This window comes from Vanessa atalanta, chromosome Z (genome assembly GCF_905147765.1).
Source record: "Vanessa atalanta chromosome Z, ilVanAtal1.2, whole genome shotgun sequence".
Lineage (NCBI taxonomy): Eukaryota > Metazoa > Arthropoda > Insecta > Lepidoptera > Nymphalidae > Vanessa > Vanessa atalanta.
Window position 1 is genome coordinate 10,291,074 of NC_061902.1, and position 26,240 is coordinate 10,317,313.

Below are 26,240 nucleotides of genomic sequence, written 5' to 3' on the forward strand. Positions count from 1 at the left end.
ACTAATGATACTACATTTAATTTTATTCTCGGAATGATCTTTATATTTATTTATATAATAAGTATAATTATGCAATGAAACTTTTTCATTAATAATAAATTTATTTAAAAAACTTATAAAAGTAATACATTTCGTATAATACTTGATTCAGAAACAAACAACTTAAAGTAGTTACGACATTTGAGAATTCTTATTTGTAATGCGATCATATTATAAATAAGTATGAACTTATTAAGCTACATTTTGTCCTTTACACATCTGCCAATAATAGCTCTTTAAGTTGATTAATTCTTTGTGTGTTCCTCGCTCCACGATTTTTCCTTTAAACAAAAAATAACAATAAATATTATTGATAAACGCAAAAATCAAGATTATTAATCAATCAAAGTCAGATCCAAAAACGTTGGGTCTGACGTATGGCCGATATGTAATTAAAATTATTTGAAAACACTTATAGTTTTCTGTTTTTATTCCTGTACTAATTATTACAGTTATTCTTAATATTCTAAATACTTTATGATAGATTTTAGTTTAGTCCAGTATATGTCATGCCTGAAGAAGACTGAATAGTATTAAACTAACGGACTTTTAGGAACGAAAAATAAATACCTTTATCTAAAACACAGATTAAATCAGCATCTTTGATAGTTGAAAGACGATGAGCTATGGTTATACAAGTTCTTCCTTTAGCTGCTTTCTCCAGAGCTTCGGAAACAGCCTGCAAAGATTATTAATATCAATTTAAAAAAAAATGATGAATTAAATTTTGGTAATTATATATTCAAATCTTGAAGTTTACAAAATTATCGGTAACTATGTATGCTGTCTATATACACTTTGAATTACACCCTAATATTGTAGGGTTTGTTAGACAACTTTGTAAACTCTTTTCATCATAAATTCTTTATTAGATACATTACACCTACAACACAGACATACAAATGAATACATATCTATTTACAGCACAGATCTATTGTTTCAAAGAAAAATGAGAGATAGAGCGTCAGACGACCTTACTCACATGAGGTCTGAATAAATAAGATAAAAAAATCAAGGAAATCTTTTGAAAATAGGAAATAGAACAACTAAATATTCATTCGTATGCCTTTTTAATATACGTTCTGATATCAGAGTAAAAACAGCTTGGTTTTCTTTTAATTCATATAGAAGTTGTAGGGTGTTATAGAATTTTAGCCCTAAATTTATAATCGCTGAGCTGATTCAGTGTTATGGTTACTTCATTCAAGTAGTTAAATAACCCTTACTCTTTCGCTATTAGCGTCCAATGCAGACGTCGCTTCATCGAGAAGAAGCAGTCGTGGAGATCTTATGAGCGCTCTTGCAATGCACACTCTTTGTTTTTGTCCTCCAGATAGCTGAGCGCCACTCGAACCTAAGTTTGTGTCGTAGCCCTAGATAATATTAAATTTCAACTTAATATGTGCAATTTAATATAAAATAAGCTATTGATGGGTATTCTTGTGTCATTAGTGTAATGTGTTCATTTAACAATTTTTAATTTTATTTTAGTATTGAAAATATTAAAATGTGAATAAAATATCTCTAAGTAGACAATACCAGGACTTTTAAATAAAAAAATACACTAAAAAGTTTTAATGAAACGTTGAATTAATACTTATTATAGTTAATTTTTATTTTGAATAACCGAATAGGACGTAAATATTTAAATTTATACAAGTTAACAGCTACTGTACTACGAATGTTATCTGAATACTGAGCTAAATAAGTTTATTTTATTATCAACGAAGTCTACGTATTTTATACGTCCAAGCGTCTTGTATTTATTTCATAATTTATGTATCAATCATGTTCTTAATTCAAAACATATGATGTGTTTTATTAGTAGTGTGCATAAAAAAAAAACAAATATATGTTGATGGAATTTACATACCTTGGGCAAGGACACGATGAAATTGTGGATATTTGCCGCTTTAGCAGCTGTGATGATCTCGTGCGTTGTGATCTTACGGTTGTTATCTCCGTAAGCGATATTCTCTGCAATGGTCCGGTCGAAAAGTACTGGCTCTTGCTGAACAACACCCAACTGACGACGCAGCCTTGTTAGAGTGAGCGAAGATCGTGTGTCACGCCCGTCTAATTCCTATTTACGAAGAACGTATTTGTTATTTTTTTTAACTAAGTAAAAATGTATAATATCGCACCTCATTTTATAGACTACAACTTTCTGTAAAAACTAGATTCACTCTCTATTGAGGGACTAGAGATACTTGTCGCTCTATAAAGAGTGCACCGTGTATATATAATCCGACGGAACGGCAAATCGTCGCATTTTCAGTTCCGTCGTTTCTGATACACGTGAGTGTAAACACTACCAACTTCCAAACTTTGGGCACCTATTGCAAATATCTCGACAAAAACCCACTGGGTTTAAATCTAGGACCTCAGTTTCTGTTGAGTATAGCTAGATACTAGAATAATGCGGAAGTTATATAGTCATTAAAGCATCATCTATTATATTGTGCTTCATCATCGACTGAATACAGCTTACTTAGTATAATTAGATAAGAAAATAACGACTGTTCAAACCATCCACCAAAAACCTATATAGGTATATTTTTAGTAATGTTAATTATTAAAAACGAAATACTGATATCATTACCTACTAAGAAGACATCAATTTAAATAAAAACACATTTAAGCTGTTGTCTATATATTATATCAGTAGATTTTAATACTACGTAGCATTATAAACATCAGCAAGTATCAGGAGTATTTTTAATTCTTATTTCCCGTTCTCTTAATCTTCTTTCTCTTTCAAATTCTTTCATTCTTAGAACATAATCGTCTTTTTCACAGTTTAAGTATGCATGCTTCTGTTCATGACATCTATAGAGTAAAGGCATATGTTTATAGCGACACACTTGATAGTCCAAGAGGTAATGAGCGCAATAATCTCTATACTTTACTGGTATACGCGCAGACACAAGGTGGTCGTTGGGTGCTATCATTTCGCGCTTTGCTCTAGCACATCGAAAACCAACTTTTGCATCGAATGTAGGATAATCATCACTTTTTAAATCTAAATGTCTTGTTTTTAAAGTTCCCATAAATTGTCCCATTATATATTTATAAGGTAAAGTTACTATTATAAATATATAAGTAATTGCACTTGTACAGTGTCTAGTCAATGTGTTCAGTGTCTTAATGGTCACCTGGGAACAAGCTGGGTAGTCACGACGAAAATGACAGATGTCAAAGACTTATACTTTGAAATATGAAAATAAAACATACCAAAACTTTTTTTATATAGAAATATACCGACAGCCAGGAAACGTATCACACATGTATTAATACTTTATAAAAAAATATTATAATAATAAAGCCGAAAATTTTATATTCCAGGTATATACTTACAATATTGCCAGTTTCAGGATCGTAAAACCTTTGCATGAGTTGTAGGATGGTAGACTTGCCACAACCCGATGCTCCAACTAGAGCAACTGTTTTACCAGCTTCAACTTTTAAGTCCACCCCTTTCAGTATTCTCTGGTGAGGTCTTGTTGGATAACTGAACTCGACATCCTTGATGCTAAAGTTTCCTGAAGCGACCTAAATTATGTGTTTATTAATTTGGATAGTGTTATCCTTATTTAAATAATAACGATATGATTTCATTGAAAGATCTATTGCTCACCCAATCTTTTCTGTCCCTAATTCCAGTTTCTGTTTTCACCTTAGGTTCTCTATTAATAATCGATAAAATCCTCGCCCCACAAGCTTTGGCCGAGTTGAAACTGGGAGCGTAAACTAGTGATTGTCCTAACATATACGCACCATACATGAGAGCTTCGTTGACCCTGGAAAGGAAAATTGTCTGATAAATATTTGATCTCCTTTATACAAATACAAATGAATTTAAATGATTAAGAATAATTAGAATATTTATTTCATATCAGCTATTTCTAGTAGGTAGGTTAGGTATATCTTCGACTTACAGCATAACATATTTGTATTCGACTTCTTCATTAGCGACAAGAACCGCGCCATAAACGGTGGCGCTGCAATAGGACATGAACGGAACGTACACCCCTAAACCCAGTACGAGACCTCGCAATCTCGTCTTTTTAGCGACGGCTGCGCACGAAAGTATTAGCGCTTCCTTGAATTTTTCGAGGAATACATTTTCCACACCTGTAATATTTCAAACGTATAAACGAACGAACTTGTAGATTTTAGTAAATTTTTTTTTCTTCAATATAAATTAATTATTCGAAAGGTATCTCACCTAAGCTTTGGACAGTTCTGATGCTGACCACAGCTTCGGTTGCAATTGACGTCGCCGATTCCATTGCGGCGCGTTCGTCAGATTGAGATTTTTGCGAAATTATACCTTCTAACCAAATACTTCCGACCATCTATAATTATAACTTAAGCATTATTTTTAAGATTCAATAATGACGGCGTAGCAGTAACATTAGTTACAGCTACGCCGTCAGCTTTTAACAATGCGGGCTAAAACTCATATAATACCAATTAATTAAATTTATGAGGATGATGAATTCTTCCTGATTGTTTTTACCCACGGCGCCAATCTCAAGTGCATTTAAAAACAAATACACTATCCATTCCCTCACTCTTATAAACCGCTGGGACGGTAAATCTGAAACGACTGGGACCGTTCCAGGAGGCATGTTAGTGTAAATACTGTCAAGTCAAACTCGTTGATGCTCTTGAACATTTCTAATAAGCTAAATCTAATATTCTTTAACCCTGTATTTGAGCCCAGGACTTATAAGCTGTCAGACAAGTTAAACGCCAGTTTATAAATATATAAACTAACTTGAAAACAAAACGTTTTTAGTTAATTTATCTAATACCAGATAGTATCAATTGAAGTTCTTGAGGTTAATATGTGGTTAGTGGTAAGTTTGCTTATAAAACATAAAAAAAATCATATACTAACAAGAGGTAAGAATGCAGTGCCGACAAGCGTTAATTTCCAATTATAGCAAATGGCCATAATAAACCCGACAACAACTGAGCTTGTTCCTTGTAAAATCAGTCCAATTCTCAAGCCCGTTGCCCCTTGGACCTCGGCTGCGTCACCACTTAATCTTGCGCATAATGCACCCACTGTATTAGATTCTTTATCGAAGAAAGCGATTTCCTTAAAAAAAATTTAGTATAGTCGCATGTAGTGTATTTTGTTATAGATTTATGCGAATATAAAAAAAAACTATGTAAATGTATTAAAAATAAAATAAATTTATAATGAAAAATAAATATTTGCTTTTATTCATTTTAGTTTTATATCCCAAAACAACTACAGAATAATGTAACAATTGCATTACCAATTATTTATCTGTTATAAGTTAAACTATATACCTGTCTGAGTAAAGCAGAGAAATACTGTTGTCTAAGTCGAGTAGTCATCTTGAGTCCAGCGTTGGTGAATGTCGTACTTTGGAGACACATTGATAATCCAGCGACCGCGGCTACCACAAGAAACATGCCTGAATAGAAGTCGGCATAGTATACAATATCGTCACGGTCAGGCAAAACGAAAATCTATAAATGTAAAAAATAAAAAAAATATTAATAACTGCCTTTCAATGGATTTCATAAATATCGTAGTCATTTTTTATAACGTACCCCTGAGGTATATCCAAATAGTAAAGCGAAAACAGGGAAACATGAGCCTTGAATAAATGCAGCAATTGAACCAATTACTATGTATGGCCATTCTGGAGCGTTCAGTTTTAGGAGTTGCCAGTCGCTAACGGGCTTAACTTCCTAGACAACACAATAAAATATAAGTATATAGAAAATAAAATAACAGCCCTATGAGAGAAAAAGTTTGACAATATCACATATTGTCTTTCGACTCGTGCTGATTTCGTCGTAACATTTTTCTTAATCGCCTAATACGAGATGATTTCTAGATACAATTTAAACACATGACAGTTTTCTTGTCCGCCATCTCAGCTCTCTTTAAATAAATAAGAAAGTTGTATCCTATTTTATCTTGTTCAAATTATTCATTCGGTGTAAAGTTAGGTTAGGTTAGGTTTTAAAGTTTCATAACAATAAAATGTTAATGATAAATCAACAAGTCAATAATATCGCGTAAGATCATTTGTACCGCTGAAATATTGTACGTTAGGGTAACCGTTAAGTTAAAAACATAATCGTACCCTAACGAGTACATTTTCAACTTATCGTACGTATATTCTCTTTATTATAATATACATATTTTAAAAGCTACAGTACTACATACTTCATCGTCTTCTTTTTCGTCTCCAGAGTCATATTCAGCGTTATATACGAAGCTCTGTAAGCCGGTAGACATAACGGATGTTATAGATCCACGAGGTGTCATCCAATCATGCGATTCTAAAATGAAATAGTCAATTAAGAGTTAAACTCTATTATATTATTAAACTCGATTAATAAACGTGAATTATTTGCTTTACACAGTCCAGTAATTTATAAAGTGCGGGGTTTTTGAAATTTGGTGATTTTATTGATATCGATGTACTTTTTTCGTTTTTTTACTTTGCTACTTTGTTCTGTTACCGGAAAAAGATTGAAAATATTGCACCTAAAAATACGTTTGATCATCCAAAATCAAAATGCACTTCATTCAAGTTGACTTGATTGTTGATTCAAATCGTCATCTTACCGAACTATATTAAAAGTAAATGTAGATTCTATATTTACTCAATAATTACTTTTTTCCATCATTAGAAATACAATGTTATGTTCGTTAAATAAAATTATATATAATATATCCTGCCTGAAAGTCAACAAGTATTAGGTCTACGCTTTATTTTGATCTATTAATATTTATAACAAACGATTTCAAATTATATATCCGCAAAGTTAAATATTATATATGCGAAATTTTATTATAGGGACGACATACAGAATACCTTGCCCCAAGAGGGATTTATTGACTTTGCGAAGTCGGAAGCTTGGCGTTATAAGCTCATTCTTCTCATGTTCATACAATAATGATTACTGATTTAAACAAAGTTATCAATATTACTGTAAGTATATCTTGATGCAACTGTCAGTATTCCTTCATTGTTAAAAGCAGTCTTTAGCTCCGATATTATGCATAGACCTGACCTCTCTGTACTACTGTTTTTTGATTTTTTTTGTAATTAATGTTCCATACATAAATTAATATAGAATGAAAGCATATTACCTCTTTTAGTAGAATGGTGCCTAACTAATCTTCTTGTTGATCGTCGTTTAACTTCTGTCCTGGATACAACAGCCAAATCTCCAATGTCAGCATCTCCATTTTCTTCTTCAGGCAAAGTTTCTATCACATCGGGTTCCTTATTTTCATTTCCAGTGGTCACAAGTTTGTAATAAAATCCTTTACACACAATATTTGTTCTTAAGAAAAATAAAATATTATGAAAACAATGCATTATTACACCTTATCAATGATACTATACCTTTAGCCTTCATGAGCTCTTCATGAGTTCCTTGTTCAACGATCACTCCTTGGTCCATACAGATAATACGATCAGCATTTACTATTGTCGACAATCTAAAAAGTAATAATATCATTTCAATTAATAATCACTTAAATTTCTAGGAAATAGATTAAAGGAAACGAATACTTGTATTGTTATAATGTATTTTACTTCATTTACTTTTAATTTAAATATGGAAAATTGCGATGAAATATCATAATCGAAAGAAACAGGTAAAACGTGTACAATGTCTTAGATAATTATTGCAAAAGATTCACAAATATATTTGTAGCAACAACTCGTGATCACAACCGCGTGCATTTAGCCGTATAGCGTTATAAAAGCCTTCAATTTCATTATAATTTAAAATGGATTTATAATGTAGAGTGCATATTCAAAATAAATTTTAGCTAAAAACTGATAAATTTATATACTGCGTCGCATTGTTAAATACATGTATTACTTTGGATAGGGTGTCATTGCAGGTTCATTTGTTAAGGATTAAGAAAATATAATACAAAAATAAGTACCTGTGCGAAACCATGAGAGTAGTTCGACCTTCGCTAGCTCTATCCAATGCCGCTTGCACTTGGCGCTCTGACTGATTATCGAGCGCAGATGTTGCCTCGTCTAGTAGAAGCACTGCCGGCTCACGAAGCAGAGAGCGAGCGATCGCGATTCGCTGCTTTTGACCACCAGAGAGAGACGCTCCTCTCTCTCCAATAAGAGTGTCGTAGCCCTTTAGATAAGATATTTTTTATTATAATCGTATTACTTTTATTCTATTCAATTCTGTATTATATTTACGTAAACATAACACTCACATTTGGAAGATGTGTGATAAAATCATGTGCATATGCTATATCAGCGACTCTTTGAACATCCTCCCGAGTCGCCTCAGGACTGCCGATAGCTATGTTGTCATGAATTGTACCTCGGAACAGCACCGGCTCTTGACCCACCACACCTACACAACTTACATATATGTAATATATTCACGCCTATTAAAATGCTTTGTAATTAACGCATGCCACAAAAGTTTTTATACATTCGTGTTAAAATAATGAATAAAGATTTATATTCATAAGGTCATATATTCACCTAAAGACGACCGAAGCCAGCCCAAGTTTAAATTTTTCACGTTTTTCCCGTCAAGTTTCACTACACCAAGCAGTGGATCATATAATCTTTGTAAAAGTTGAAGTATTGTTGATTTTCCACAACCCGAGGAGCCTACAAGTGCCACGCATTCACCGGCTTTAATGTGCAGAGAGATCCCTTGAAGAACCTGGAATCACACGTTACATAATGGTAATTAAATTGATTATTTTATTATTTTCCAAATGAAAAGGAATTTTTATTTCTTTTTCATTATTATTTTAAAATAATGCCTCATAGCCTTGACAGGCCGGTTATTAAACTTCATATTCATATATTGCTTAATTAGATCAAGTTACACAAACATATATTCGTATGTTATAAAATGTAATTTTCTTAATTGTTTTTTAAAATTACTGAGGTAAAATCACATTAAATTATATCTTACTTTGACATTGGGTCTTGATGGATAACTGAAGTGGACATCTTCTAGTGTGATCTCTCCTAAGACTCGCCTAGGCGATACTCCTCCCTTGTCAAGAGCATCGATTTGAGGTGTTCTATCGAGCAGGGAAAAAATACTAGCGGCAGCTCCACGAGCAGCGGCAAATATCTCTGCATGAGGAACACAAAAAGTAATCGACTGCGTAGCCATGTAAACACAGAAGAGAATCTGTAAAATTATTAAGATTTTTATCAATAATCCCTAGTACCAAAAGTGATTAATAATTGAGATAGTTTAAATATACTAACGCTGAATACAACGCCAACGAGATATTTTCGCTCGTCAGTGGGTTTATCAGCGTCGATGAGAACAAGCCTCGCGCCATACGTCAGACCGATAGCGTTAAGGGAGTATGTGAGAACCCAATTAAAACCTGTACCCAATCCAGTATAGAGGCCACGTTTACGACCATATAATTCTGCAGGATCTAAAAGGCGACGATACCTGTAAGATACAATAAACTCTATTAAAATTACATATCAATAAGTAAATAGTATTTGACATTAATAATTCAGCTAGTGCTCGGGGTAGAAAGAAAAATCGAAAGAGCGTATGTAGATAAACTGTATCACACATATATAGATCTATCTATTCAAACATGAAGGCATTATACTCATTAAACTGCACACAAAACAAGATAACAAAAAGGTAATCATAATCTTTTTGTTTTGTTGTCATTACTCATGTGAGTAATGACAACAAAACAAAAGAGAGTTAATAATTAATCTAACACATCTTATAAACACGAACTTCACTAAATTCTAACCAACTCCGATACTATAACTGTGGACGTCGTATGGCGCGCTTTCGTGAGTGAAATACATAGATCTAAACCCAAGTTTCAACCTCTTCTCCTTAATAAATTGTTCTCTAATATTCTTCAGGACGCACTAGCACTAAGCACGATTAATTTATTGATTAATTATGAATATTAAATAATTTAACCTATGAACTTCTTTATCTTCTCCACCAAATGCCACTATGGTTTTTATAGATTTAAGAACTTCTTCCGCTTGCTTGCCAGCTTGACTGTAAGATTCCATTTCTCGAATGGAAGATTTAGTTTGATACTGAAAAAAATAAAACGAGGCACTGTGAGAATTGTGTGTATTATAAACAAACATGTACATATAATATACGTATTAGCATAGTTAGACAGCATTATTCATTATCACAAAAAAAAATATAATAATATTATTCGGTATACAAAAAATAATCTGATCTACCAATAAAAACTAATTACCAATAAAAGGCTCATATTACTAAAGTTTATGTTTATATTATTCTGAATTAAAAATAAAAAAATAAAATTAATGCATTTGATTTTAACGATGTTTTCCTGAAAAATAATACGTAACAAAACTAATAAAGGCAAACGATGAAGCGTATTAGCCCGTGTTATACCAGGATTTAATAATACTATAAATATTAATCATAATGCAAATATTTTACGATAACATCTTTTAATACCACTTCATACATGCTTACGTTAGATAAAACAACCGATGCTGCTATTGAAAATGGTACAACACTGACACACGCGAGAGTTAATTCCCAGCCCATTGGAAAACTCTGACAGAGACAGATTATAGCTGTTCCGATAAGATTTGAAACCACTCCGATCTTCTCCCCCATTCCTTCTTTGAGTTTCATCATATTCCTGTAATTAATTATGCATATTTTTAATTCAACTGTTTTTAATGTTAGTAAAGATTACTTGAGAAAAATGGTATTTTATAGATAACCGAAAAATACGTTGAAATACGAATGGGGGAACACCCCTTTACATCCCCGTAATTATTGTGCAGTACTTTTATTTTATCGTTAATATATAAATAAAATACAAAGATAATCAGTTGATCATTGTGTTTACTTTACATGAAAGAGGTTTACTTACTCAGACATTTTAGAGGCCAAATTAAATTCATTATCTGTATCAAACCACGCCATGTCTTGCCGCAATACTGTTTTTAAAAATAGTAGACGTATTCTTGTGATCTAGTGAAAATAAATAAAATATATATATAATAATAAAATAGATTAATGATTAAATATAAAAAAATAATTGTAAATAGCCTGTAAATGTTCCAAATCTGGACCAATCCATTCTCTTTTTAGGTTTGAAACATTTGTTACCATACCGCTCAATGCAGTTACTATGTGGCAGGATTTCATCCGACACGTGCTTGTTTTCTGACGATCTATTCATTCACCACCGAGCATGAGATGAATTGTATGTACTAATTAAGCATATGATAATTAAGATGTGCCCAGTTTTGAACCTTTGCCATTTTTATGTAAAAATTTTCGACGTTAATATACGTAAATTCAGCTGTATTAAGTAAATTGATCCTATATAAAGAACTGAACTTTTGTAAGAATTGCACGATGACTACTTGATTATTTATTAAAATTTGTGCTTGAATTATAAAATATTCATAGTCACTTTAAATTCTTATACAAATTTCTTAAGTGATGAATTGATATTAAATTTGATGGAAATAATCTTAACTTCTGAAACCTAATCTACACATTTAAAATTTAACTTGCAAGACTACAACTGCTACAAAATTATTACACACCTGTATTATATAAAAAAAAAACTAGAATCGACGAAGTTTTTGTAATTTTATCCGAAACATTAATTATAATTATTCGCTAATCTTGAACTTCTTTCATTAAAATATAAATATTTTAGAATAGAATCGTTTAACAAAAAGGATCTTTATATTAAAATAATGTTGACTTATGTAATATTAACAATTTGTTGAAATTGTAATCATAAAGCTTCTGAGACAATCCGAGACAAGGTCGTCAATCAAGACAATTAATTTTGTTTACAGTTGCGCAAAACTATAGTAGAGCAATGTGTTCAAACGCACAAGTAGGTATCGATATTAACAACACTCTAAGGCAATTTTATACTCGCGATTTACACCGACAATTTACCGAAGCGCAATTTTAACAGCTAGCTACTTTTACAAAATCAACAAATATATTGTTATTATTTTTTTATTATTTATACATATAATATGGTCAATACCTGTCGCAAGGCGCTCCAGCTTATAAGAGACACAGAGAGCATGCACAATATCAAGGATATTCCAATACTAATGAACATTCCTATTGCCATTGCGGTTGCATCCTCTACGAGAGCTTTCATATTTTCCTCGTTCGAAGCATTACATCTGAATTGAAGAATAAAATATGTATATTATTTAATTTCTGTTAATATATTAAAATTTAATAATTAAAAATTAAGTGTTATGATATGAAAATATATATTCCCAATAGTTATGTTAGTGGCTTATCAGTCGATAATTTAAAGGAAAATGTACTCTTGAAGTGAATACAGTCATTATAGATCATATCAAGTGACTATATTATTAGGAACGATCTGCTTCAAGTTTTATTGCATTCCAATCAATATAACCAATATAACGAATACTGACTAAAAATATATTAATTAATTATTTGTCAAATCATATATTTTGTGGCTGACTATACTTGTGTATATACTTCATCACACCCCTTTATTTTTTAAGTTTTATAGGATAGCTATTACATATTTTAAGTAAACTTACAGCCTCCGACCTCCTCCAAAAAAACTCGTAAGAGGCATGTAGCTCGATAGTTGATCTTGCTGGGCTGTTCTCTCTACGAAAGCAGTGCTTAACTCGCCGAACTGTACGAGGTTGTAGCAGACGCCGCCTCCGCTGAGTAGACCGGCTAATATACCGACGATTGTGGCCAGCAATTCCGTGCATGTTGCGTAGCGAAACTATTGCAATTCAATCATATGTTAAGCACAAGAAATATTCAGTTACATTGCATATGTTTGACATTATACATAGCATAGAATAAGAGAAATAAGAGTTAATTAATATTCGAATTATTATAATATCTACTTTTACTTACAATTTGGAAATATGATAACTTTAGGTCTGGTTCGTTATCTGGCGATTTTCTGTAAAAAATAAAACACAAAATAAAATTTATTTAATTGCGAAAGATTAGAAAAAATAGTGTATTTGAATGACATAATTAAATTTTACTTTTTTTTTATTAAGCACTGCTGTTCAAAATTTTCTATATATGTGTTGTTTAGTTTGATAGAAAAATAAATAGAATGGAATGATTGTCAATCTCCAAAACCATATTTTATCCATCATGAAATACGAGTTGATGTCACAAAGCTATTTTTAACATATATTAATAAAATATTATAATATTACCTCAAAAACATAAAATGGACTATTTATATGAAATAAAAGTTCTAGAAAGCCAGTTACAGAAAAATAATAATATATTAATATGTCGCAAAAGCTTAGAAAATTTAATAGTTATGAATATTTTCTTTCAATGTGCATGAGTGCAATGTTGCTTAAGATATTATATTATTTATAAACACTGTTTTCATTTAAAAAATATTCGCGTAGCACTTTCCCTCTAGTCAAATAACTGCCAATATTATTAATATATTTAAACTAGTTTTAATATAATATAGAAACTTACTGAGGCGTTTTCTTTTTATCCCTCATAATTGTAGCGGTATGTTTTCAGCAGTATATTACATCAGATAAGATTCTTGCGTTCGTAGCGAGAGTAACCGCTGAATTTTCAATGAACTCGCGGAGATTCAGGCGGCGTGCACGACCGATAGTTTATTATTAAAGACGCGACTCTCCGAGACTCATGTAATATACCCGTGCTCGGGCGTATCATCTCTAAACACAGAGATAATATAATTGCTTTTCACTCGTAACATAATAATATATTAGACCTATAAATTATTACATACTTCATTTAAAAATGAGACATTACTGCTTCATTTCGATACAAATTTTAAAGACACGTCCTTAAAAAAGTAATTTTGACTGGCAACGCGGTACAAAGTACTTTTTACATAGAATGAGTTAAGTTTATTCATATAAGTATGCCATCTTGAAGTTGGGACGCAGAACGTGCAGTCCTTGGCACGCTTAATGAAAAAAGTCATTTCAGTCAAAAATATTGTTGAATTTCGGCCAAACGAAAAAAGTTCGGACATACATACAATTGTTTTTTTTTAATATACATATAGAGCTAAATTAGACATTGATTTAATTATACGGACCTATTATGATTATGTAAGCAAGAATTTCTGGTCTGACAGTTTAAAATAAATTTTCATTTAACTAAATCATATATTTAACTTATATGTATATTCCCAATACAGTATATAAGGCTCCATTTACTAAATTTTTAATTAATGTATAAAAAAAGTATATATTTATTAATTTCTACATAGTATAAAACAAAATAGATCCCGCCATCTGTAAACTTATAAACTACGCAACGGGTTTTATGCGGTTTTCAACAATAAACAGAGTAATTCAAAAATAAGGTATATACACATACATATGTATACTATATATATGTTTTTATGCGATTATGTATGCATAAAAACCCGTTGCGTAGTTTCTAAGCGTACAGACGGCGGGATCTATTTTGTTTTACTATATAGTATATATAGTAGCAGAGAAAAGCCAAAAATGTCTATTTCTTTTTAGACACAAAATATAGAGATTGTTTTTTTACTTTTTGTTCTTTAATTAATAAGTTATATATACCCTTATTGTACCCACGTGAAGTCGGGACGGATGACTTGTCTTTATAGTTATATACATTCACGATGTATGTACATATATAGTTTACACGTCACGAGTCATTAAAGAGGGGTTGTGACGGCAGAAGTAAAATTAATAATAGAGCGTCAAAATAATGTTTGCCGTCATAGCGTACGAATCGGCCGAACTTATCCCCAAGGCACATCAATAAAAGTTTCATATTAATAAGCATTTTCATAAATAATTCAATCAGGAATTAAAAGAAAACCAGGTATTTGCTTTCAAGATTATTTTTAATACAGTTATTCTGACGTTACATACATAATATCTTAAATTCTATCGAATTAATTTCAATTAATTGTTAATACAAGCGTACCATAAACAGTATTGTTTGTACTAATAATCAATTACAGATTTGATATTCATGAAATATGGCTACGCTGAATCTTCCGTATCAGTTAAATGAAATAGGCATGAGCGTGTCACTAGTCAATTGATAATAAATTGCGGAGACGTAAATTATTTGTGTATTGACTGCCATAGCCATCTCAATGATTTGCATTTTTTTATATTTAGAAAACTTTTATGAGTTCTAAATCTTATCCTGAATAGTTAAAGGATTATTATGGTTGCGTAATATTTTCTCAATGATGATAAGATGTTGATTCATTATGACTATCAACAAATCTAAACCGTGCAATTTCTGTAATATTTATTTATCTATTATTTTATGAAGTGGTAACCCTGGGCGAGGGTTAATAATTAATGAATACTACATAACAATAGTTCTAGCAGTTGCTACCAAGATTATTACTATAATATAAAACGTACAATAGAATTTTATAATATTCTAATGTCATTATGATTCGTGGTAATACTGTAATATTCTTTTTTTTTAATATTATTTACATAAGAGTTATTCTCACACTCGATATTATATCGATAATTAAATAAATTCCAGACTATGTGCTAGTACATATTATAATATATTAAAATTCATATAACATGTTTAACCTAACCTAACATATTTCTGCCACAAACAAATCATTGACTTATAAATGTCTAATATATATAATATATAATAAACGTAAATAACAGACATCTGTTATTTTCTATACCAGAACAAAGATATATGTGTCTTCACTTCTATCTCTCGGCCAAATGAAGAGTATTTGAGATCACACACTGCTTCAATTGCTTCTTGTTTATGCATCGACATATTAAATAATTTCAGTTAAGGTAAAGATTAGTGCCGTACTTTGTGATGATTCTGACTATATTTTTGACTTATATCATTGCACAATACATATACATACAAAATTATCTCATTTTCATTTTATTATATATGTCAAAAATGTCTACGGCTTATAATATTTAAAATATTACACACAAAAGTACTAGGCACCACCCACTCATCAGATATTCCACCGTAAAACAGCATTACTCAGTATTGTTGTGTTCCGGTTTGAAGGGTGAGTGAGCCAGTGTAACTAAAGGCACATAACATCTTAGTTCTCAAGGTTGCTGGCTCATTGGCGATGTAAGGAATGGTTAATATTTCTTACAGCGCCACTGTCTATGGGCGATGGTAACCACTTACAAATAGTTGGCTCATTTGCATTATCATGAAATCATCTTAGCATCATGAAATTTTTCATATACATTCTCAGAAGTCATCGGGTATTTAATACAGCCCTCCTCCTCCCGATGCTTTCGGAACCTAGTCTAATATTAAAAAATAAAGGAATTAAAACGTTTAACGGGAAGTTCTAATTAAATTTGACAAAAATAAATAGTTAAAAGCATTTAACATTTAATTATTTATATAGATAGATAGATGAGTGTCGGACTACTAGAACTATAACATCCAAGATAGATTTCTTATCTTGGTTTGCATGACAATACGTTATCGTACTTTACTAGTGTTTTATACATACTTAGTCCAACTATTGGCCAAAAAGCAAGTGTGGCATGCTTTTTTGAAGTTTATTAATGTCTATTTTAATGTTCCTGAAGAGAAGAAAGAAGTTGTTCTAATTAATTTGTAAAATAATTACTAGAGACCTCCTTTCGTCTGTAGTCCCAAGGCCATCCCAAGAACTTCCCTTTTCAAAATCTGAAATTAATACGTAAAATTTTTAGATCTGTAAAATGAAATAACAAATTAATAATATAACCTTTCTTTCTCATCTTTTATATTCTTTTTTCTTTTATCTTTTATTATTTTTTTACTCCCTTTCATATGAAAGAGAGTGGTAGATAAAATTAGTTTTTCAAATCAAAAATTTTAACTTCCCGCCCGGTCTTGAAAATATATATTGTGATTGTCTTTATATTGAGGAAATACCTCAAGATCTAGGCTTATAAAAGTCGTCCGTGACAAATTTCACAAATGTTAACAATATATTATTTTGCATAATACTTATTATAAGACGAAGTTTTATTTAAATATAAGTCAGTGGTCACACCCGCACACAGGTATTGGGACTTTTCACACAGGTATTGGGTATTGAGAACTAAGATGTCTTGTATCTTGTACTTATAGTAACAAAGTTTCACGGATTAATAAAAATACCATATAATTTTACATTTATAAAATATTCCATTTGTATTCGCTTATACCAATATATTATATTTTTAGAGTATTGATTAAAAATAATTGTAAATAAACACAATAAATATCGCCAGAATCACATAAAGATTACATAGATTCGGTTTTGTTATCACACTACAAACCTTTGTTACTATATGGGTTTAATACAAGAAATCAATCAAGTCAATAATAATAACACCGTCTAATTTATATAAGACCAGACAATTGCCAGCTTCTTCTTTCAGTTTACGTAGCTTGTGCAGCACTGGACAAAGGTTACATTATTACCAAGTCCTTGAATACGCTTTAATATAGACAATGACATCAATAAGATCTTGTTTATTTTTTTAACAAGCGACGCGCGTCTCCACGCTTCGCAGTAGTGATTTTAATTGTCACTTGCATTTAGAAAATATATCAAATAATATTTGATAGGACTCTCCTATAACTAAACGATTAGTTTTTTATTGAAATTTGATTTAAGCCTTTAGGTAAAATTATTTTTAACTCTAAATATGGGTGATATGAAATAAATACATTTTTTAATACATTATTCTCTTAATAATTAATATATAATACGCACGCCCATAAAGCCGAGATGGCCCAATGTTTAGAACGCTTGCATCTTACCGAGATTGCGAGTTAAAACCCAGGTAATCAGCACTGATTTTCATGTGTTTAATTTGTGTTCATAATTCATCTTGTGCTCGGCAGTAAAGGAAAACATTGTGGGGAAACCTGCATGTGTCTAATTTCAACGAAATTCTGCAGTATGTGTATCCACCAAGCCGCATTGGAGCAGCGAGGTGGAATATGCTCCAAACCTTTTCCTCTAAGAGAGAAGAGGCCTTGCCCAGCAGAAAGAAATTTACAGGCAGTTCATGTTAAGTAAAAGTACCTATTCCCGATCCCGATTATCTATATGTGTGACAAATTATATCAGCGGTTTGGCTCGAATAAGTAACAAAATCCATCCAAACCAAAGATTTGTTTTAAATTTATTGTTTAGTTTTTCATTTAATGGTAATTATGATTTGTAAGATTTAGTAATTTCCTAATCCCAAAAGGAATTTGTTTCCTGGTTCAAATGCTACGAGATAATATCTTTACGACCTGATGAGCAGTAAAACTCGTAAAAGTTTGCCTACAACTCCATCCATAAATGATTACATTTGCAAACGTCGCCTTATCTAATTTTACATTTACGTATGTATCTTTCTATACATATTTTACAGCAGTAACGCGTGTTATACTTTAGAGACGGTACTTATAAAGGAATATCAACATACAAAATCATACAATTAATAATCATAATAAGATGTGATATTTTTTATTTCATTTACCATATAGGTATAAATCAGAAGAGTCAATTTTTGGAATTACGTATCACTAATATTTAGAATGTTACGTTACGGAATGTTATGTCCTGCAGACCGATAGTTCACGTCTACCTTCATCAGCGAATAACTGTGAAAATAACACAGAATTACATATATATATATTTTATGATAGACACAATTGAAATTGTTTAAGCAATGCGTAAAGTGATTAGAAAAAAGCGGGATTTGCTTAAAGCCTTTGATTGCAATTAAGGCTTAAGGCTTTATTCGATACCTTACACAGATAAGGTTTCAAGTTTTATAATTCAATTTCATGTTCAAAATGATGAAGTTTGAACAGAAAAATAAATCGTACTGAACGATTCAAGTACTAGTTGTATTAGTAGTATTCGCATAAATTTATAGAGAGGCTATTTGGATAAAGAAATTCAATGCATATGCGTGATATTACACAACATTAACATCTCGAATACGAAGAAAATATTTCATAATGTTATTTAACGCCCATTTCCTTATTAATCTGACATTCGCCACTATAAGGAATGTCTTATCAGACAAGTGGCGTGGATGATTATGAGTGCATGGTAATATTTTTATTACACTATGATCTTATTGATATGTCTATATATTATAAAAAATTAATTAATGATTCAATTATTTGTTAGAGATCCTGGAACAGAATGAGAATTAAATTATATAAATAATTTACTTACTAATTTTACTAGACAAAATTCAATAATTTTATTTGCTCATTTTAAAAGTAATACCTACTAATGATTGTTTTATATGCAGAGTTGTGATTTTTTAATATAGCTTAATATCTTTTAGATGTTTAAAAATAAGAAAAATATCATTATTTATAGTATTAATTGTTTACTATAAATAATAATGGTAAGTCAATGGCCAGAAAAGTTGATTTCAATTGTCTGATAAATATGAAACATAATTTACTCTCATAATAATGAATAATAATCTTATCAGGTGTTCATTGCGCAATTATCAAATGAAATGGATTGTACTTAGTTGCTTCGTATTGCTTGAGAACAAAACATGATATTATCATCATTCTTGGATATATATTTCCAAAAAGCCCATACTATTTTGTTCCTTGATATTGTGTAGGTATACTTATGTATTTTTACTCGCTGAGCAAGAAGTGAATAATAATAATTGTCGCACATCACATAACATTTAATCGCATTATCACATTTTTCCGCGAAACGACACGCTCTATACAAAATAAATATCGAAGAAAGACAAAAATAAATACTTATAAACATAAACATAAAAACGTTGTAATAAACTTGAAAAAATAACTCATAAACATTGAAAATGAAATACGTAAAAATTAGTAAAATTGTGTATCATATTCGTGAACAACGTGTCGACGTACACACATACGAGTATATGTACCAAAATACAGATTAATCGCAGGTATCGTCTTTCCGGAAGTACACTCACATTCTTACCTGCAGATAGATGCTTAATTACTGAATGTATATATAATATATGTATATACTAAATGTAGTATGAGCCGAGATGGCCCAGTGGTTAGAACGCGTGCATCTTAACCGATGATTTCGGGTTCAAGCCCAGGCAGGCACCACTGAAATTTCATGTGCTTAATTTGTGTTTATAATTCATCTCGTGCTCGGCGGTGAAGGAAAACATCGTGAGGAAACCTGCATGTGTCTAATTTCAACGAAATTCAGCCACATGTGTATTCCGCCAACCCGCATTGGAGCAGCGTGGTGGAATATGCTCCAAACCTTCTCCTCAAAGGGAGAGGAGGCCTTTATCCCAGCAGTGGGACATTTACGGGCTGCTAATGCTAATGCTAAAATGTAGACTATGTCCAGGAAAGAGAAAAGTCAAAAAAAGTGGTGTTAAAAACATGATTTAAATTGTGGACTAATTGAAAGAGGCTGTCTGACTTCAGCTACGGGGACCATTCTCCAATTTTTAAATACGTGGCTAGGCTGTTTTGTGTTTTAGACCTAGAGAGAGAGAGACATAAAACCTCAGCAAAATTTTTGGATATATCCGGTATTTAAAGCCGTGAACTTGACTGAACCAAGAAGACTATTAATTTAGAAAGCCAATGATAATAGTTTCAATGGAAAGTGAATTATAAGTGGTAATGCTTGACGATTCAAAAGTAAATACATGTAAAATTTTATTGAATTCAATACATTTTGATTTAATTGGAAATACAATTTCCAGGCTTTTATGTAAATAAAAATGATGACACTAAATTCAAAATGTATACTATGAATTAAAAACAGTTAAAATAACTACAAACTTTCAAAGAAATTGTACCACAGTGTTATTTAGAACACGTCTGCACTATTTGCTTAGGACATTTAGTCGAATACAGTATCAAAAGTTATACATTTGCTATTAAATTTATTAAAAACTAGATAAATAACACATACATCAGTCAAAAAAATATATAATAGGGTTAAAAGACCTTTTTACGACCACTTAACGCGAGTCAAGAATTCTTCATAGTTTTTTTTTTATAGCAAATTAGTACCAACATACAATAATTCAACTAAAACATTTAAAGGTTTTAATATTAAACCATTCTCCAAGTCCTTAAGAAGATTTCTTAAAGGTTAATATAAAAATATACTAGTTGCACCTGTTTGCAACCATTTAGAACAGTATTCGAACGCAGATGTTAAGTATATAAGTCATTATATTTAAAGTAGAAAATTGAATCTTATATCTATAGTAATGTAGTTTGTTTAATGTTGGAAAAATTACACTGGTAAGTCTAAATAAGATCCTAATTGTTATTGGTTTAAACGATCCACATTATATTTTCGGATGCTTAAAGTATTGTTATTTTTTGCTGTAAATATAGTACAAGAACATTTTAAAAATTAATTTTGTGTCTATGCTGTTGTACGTTGAGGAGTTTTTCTTTTAATCCTGGATATAGAATCAGGTCCTGTTTATGGGAAAAATGTATTGTGATCGGTATATGAAAAATTTAAACTCCGCACAATATGAGTGATTCGAATTCAGCTTGAAAGATTTGATCTTAACAAACTATCGACCATTGCGAGTGACATTAGATTTTGTTAATATATTCACATCGCGTTATGCGTTACGGGTTATTAGCTATTAAAATACGTTTAGAAGATTTTCATGTCAGTACAATACATACTTTGATTCACAAAAGCGTGGCGTTAATCTTGGTGATGTTTTTTCTACTTATATATAGATCGAATACACAGCAAATTGATTTATTACATCTTCGACTTCTTCTTGAAAACTTAAAGACAAAAAGTACATAAGTTCATATAACATTACAGAATAATTGTGAATTGAAACTACACTAAAGCTACACTCAACACTCAATATTTTTATTGGATTAAATTAATACCTTCAATAGTATTTGCGCACAGAATTAATAAGAGCTAGATTTTTTTATTAAAAATGAGTTTACTCCAAATGGTATAAAAAAGACATGTTTATAAGAAGTACTAGGAAAATAAGGATAATAAAGTCGAATAGCGGTCTACCTTTAAGCGTGCACCAGAATTATTTACCTTCAAGACAGTAAAGCAGGAACATTCAAGATATGTTACGTTCGGTCACAATCATGAAAATAAGAGAAATAAAACTATTATTACCTGTGTAAAACTAGAGAGCAAAATCTCGTATCATCCGAATTTCTAATTTACGAAAATTTCAAATGTATTTATTGGCCACAGCATATACAAACAATTGCATTTGGACAGTCTTATCAATATTTGAGAATGGAGAATTATGCGAAGTATTGGTGTAATCTCTTACCATTAGATATGTACGAATTACCACTCAGCTTACACTTCACAAGAGTTTGGCAATAACAAAGAAGATATCAAATATTAAATATTCGGCTTAGCTTGTACCATAGTACGCACCCAGCCAGTGTGTATAATTAAAATACACCATATTTTAGTACATAGAGTAAATTAAGCTTAACAGAAACTTTAAGAAACGAAAATTTACACCCGCGCTCTTCATAAAAGGATACATGTATGGAGATATTTCAAGGGACGAATTAATAAAACGAAAATAGTGGTCAAATAGATCTTCCAGGCGTTTTTAATTGTAGAAGATTAATAAATCTGGGTGGATGAAAATATACTTTGAAAAAATATTTGTATAAAAATTATTATTTGAGTTAACATTAGTGTATAACTTAACTAACTTATGTAAAGGAAATTAATAATATCTTTATAAAATATTAACAAGACTTTGTATTGAAAGCAAATACACTTGTTTTTAATTTTGCTTGTGAAATATTGTAGGTGCTTTTAGTTACATGACGAAACTGTAATTAAGAAATAAATTCATTAAGTAATTAAAATTATATTACTCATTACCATGTCAACTATTCGTGTTCCATATACTGATATGTACATATTAAAATGACTACGCTCGAATTAGTTTGAAATGAATACTAATTTAATTTGTGATGACATGCTCTTGAGTATAACGAAAACCACTTTCAATGAAAAATTAAAGATTAACTAACGTATAAATAACGTTATTCTAACAAAAGATCCAAAACTTATCTAATTTAAATACAAATAGTAATCACAGTTCTAAAAATATCTAGTAAGGCTTATTACAAAAAAGTGTATCAAGTACTCACCTTTTAATTATTATATGATAAGTTTGTTTACAACTGTACGTCTACAATGTTCTAATTTCTACTTAAAAATGCTAACTAAGATGAGAATGTGACTTTTTATTTTAGAATATTATTTTTAATCACATCCTTTTTTTAAGGGACAATCGATTATTTTTTTGTTATTCGGACTTAGTCTTTTTTATAATATATATTCCATTGTTAATATATTTTATATATTCATACAAAATAGTTATTCGAATAACTCTTATCTTCGAGATTCCGAAGTTAAAGTTGACGTTACAACTTTTTTTATTATTTATTTTTATAACAATCCTAGATAAAAGCAATTATAGCTAAATAGATAAATAGAAAACAGAATAAATAGCAATAAAATCTAAATTATCGAAATCATCATCATTACATAGTATAAAACAAAGTCACTTACCGCTGTCTGCCCCTATGTATGCTTAGATCTTTAAAATTACACAACGGGTTTTGATGCGATTTTTTTTAATAGATAGATTGATTCAAGAGGAAGGTCAATGTATAATACATGCACAATATAGTAGAGTAACACTGATAATTTTAGAGGATTCCAAAGTGATGTCGTAAATTTTTTGCGCTTACATTTCTAATGCTGGCTCAACCCTACGGGATTGATCAAAACAATGTACTACTTTACTATTGTACGCCTTAGAAAGTTATTAAAAAAAACTGGGACAGTATATGTCTATCTCTTAGTAATTACCCACAATAACTATTTTTTATCCTTTACTTTTTACGAGAAATAATGGCTTATGTTCGAAGCGATTTTAAACAATACAGTATTAATCCTTATTCAATTAAGTAGCTTAAATATATTGTGCATTTAATATCGATCAATATTGCCCTTTACAAAATGTAATTTAAATGAATATTTTCGAAGATACTACAGATTTAAAACGCAGGGACATAGCGGTTTGTATTGTCTAACGAATGAGAAACTGTGAATGTTGTAAAACATTCTGTAGTATATTTAGTGGCAGCATTGACCCGTGCGAAGCTGTGGCGGGTCGCTAGTGAGAATATAGTTAATTTAAGTTATTTTTACAAATGCTTCTGAATTGACATATTACGGGTTTAAAATAAATATATAGTTAGCAGTGGTTAGGAATGTAAGTTAATCCTTTTCGTCTATTAAATTTATCCATTCTGCTTAAAAATCAATTTATAGATTTTATTACTATGCTTTATATGTTGAAGATTTTTTTATATAACATTTACATTAGTTAATCGGCTAAAATTATCTGCAGCATTAAATTATTTTGTCTATAGAAGAACGATCATTTTCTTTACGGGGAAGCTTGGAGTTATCTTTACTACAATTGCAAGCAATGTGTGTTTCATTTCGAATTAATCCAACTTCCAAACTATCAATCTAAATTATTAAATAAATATAAAATGCTAACATCCAAGAATACAATATCAAAAATATCTATATAAAAAAAAAATATTTTACATATATATTTATGTAAAATTGAAAACAATATATAATGAATAAAAACTCTCTGAATCACCCTTTTCACAAAGTTGCTAATATCTCTATTTAAAAGGGATAAGATAAAGAAATAAAGTAACATGTTTATAACAGAAGTTTGTAACTACAGGGTTGAACCTACACTTTCAATCTGTAATCGTTGTTGCGGTTATAAACAAGAAACAAAGTGGTTCAAAACGATAACAGAAACTTAATAATATGTTAAGGAATCACAAATACTTCTGTATTCGGTAATAATTTAAATATAATATAATTATTAACGAAATCATTAAACTAAATTTGAGTTTAATTTTATTGATAATTTCAATTTTTCACTGATTTGCAATTTGAAAGAAAGTAGTAAGTAATCAGAATACATAGAATTTTATAAATTAAATAACTGTTGACTATTGTTTAACATATTTGTTGTAACAAGGATACGATGAGAACATAATGATATATATATTCAAACCATAGTTGTCGTGCATTTATAACAATAATTTTATTTATTTTAATTTTAAACAGATAAAAATATCCATATTGTTTTTTAACTTATTTTATTATTTAAATAGTTTCAAAATATTATTCCAAATCTTATTAGATTTATGACACAATTAAAGAAAATATTGAAAGAATAATTAAGAAATACCAACATCTTAAATGTACGTTAGGCTCGGTCAGTAGCCCTTCAAATTTAAATACCATTTTTAAATTGATATTTGATAAATTAATTATTAACCATAAATATTATGGTCTTAAAGCAATATTATTTAATAATTAATCTTAATACCATAAATTTACGCTACTGTGAAGTGTAGAACGTGAACAAAGGTTTTATAATTGATGTCAGGACAAATATGAGCACATAAGAATCTGAATATGAACTGTCTGTCAGAAAGCCAAAAAGGAAGAAAGAAAACTTCTAAAAAATATTTTGAAATATTATTTTAAGTTTACAGGACGGAAATGTATGTGAAGTTATGGAAACGAGTAAGGCGTAATCGAAGTTTATTATTAGCTTTCTTCATTGGTAAGGTTTGATAATATTCTATATATTATATATCAATTGAACGGATTTGTTTTATTTAAGGTTAGTCAAACTTAAGAGGACTTCCAATAAGAAGAACCAATCAGTTGAAATTTTAAAATATCTGCCTGGGTTACTATATTAATTTATTTTATATATTTGATCGAAGTTAAAAGAAAACATTAAAAACCCAGTGTTATATGGACTGACCATAACACTGAGTTTTTAATATATTAACAACTTCTAAAATAGATAGGGCCAGATTAAAGTAATCGCAAACAGTATTCAAAGTTACACAAAGTATTTTTACTGAATTCGCCAATTTTACTAAGTTCAGATGTTTTAAACAGTAAATTGTTTAGTCTAACCAGTCTTATGTAGAGAGTTTGTTAGACCTCTACGTGTTCACAAAAACAGCACCAGCACAACGACGAACAGTGAAAGCAG

General features: G+C 30.4%; 1 protein-coding gene across 1 annotated transcript; it reads right to left on the reverse strand.

The window, feature by feature from the left end:
* Nucleotides 1–110: 110 nt before the first annotated feature.
* On the reverse strand, nt 111–13,730 carry LOC125076232 (multidrug resistance protein homolog 49-like). The gene is made up of 26 exons (XM_047688295.1): nt 13,591–13,730; nt 12,994–13,042; nt 12,660–12,856; nt 12,119–12,263; nt 10,973–11,073; nt 10,564–10,735; nt 10,021–10,145; nt 9,324–9,519; nt 9,019–9,243; nt 8,574–8,760; nt 8,297–8,439; nt 8,003–8,211; nt 7,452–7,546; nt 7,193–7,369; nt 6,260–6,375; nt 5,635–5,775; nt 5,368–5,550; nt 4,946–5,149; nt 4,268–4,397; nt 3,978–4,173; nt 3,677–3,839; nt 3,397–3,591; nt 1,913–2,122; nt 1,266–1,412; nt 610–718; nt 111–320 (listed from the first exon to the last, which is right to left on the reverse strand). Exons 1-26 carry the CDS (start codon nt 13,614–13,616, stop codon nt 232–234), a joined length of 3,930 nt encoding a protein of 1,309 aa, XP_047544251.1. The 5' UTR covers nt 13,617–13,730; the 3' UTR covers nt 111–231.
* Nucleotides 13,731–26,240: the final 12,510 nt, after the last annotated feature.

What these genes read in the sequence shown, in the direction of transcription:
- LOC125076232 (XM_047688295.1), bottom strand. Translation starts at nt 13,616, where the DNA reads ATGAGGGATAAAAAGAAAACGCCTCA. An exon ending in TATTTGGATATACCTCAGGG is followed by an intron (nt 5,551 to 5,634) that starts GTACGTTATAAA and finishes TTACATTTATAG; the next exon opens with ATTTTCGTTTTGCCTGACCG. An exon ending in CAGAACTGTCCAAAGCTTAG is followed by an intron (nt 4,174 to 4,267) that starts GTGAGATACCTT and finishes GAAATATTACAG; the next exon opens with GTGTGGAAAATGTATTCCTC.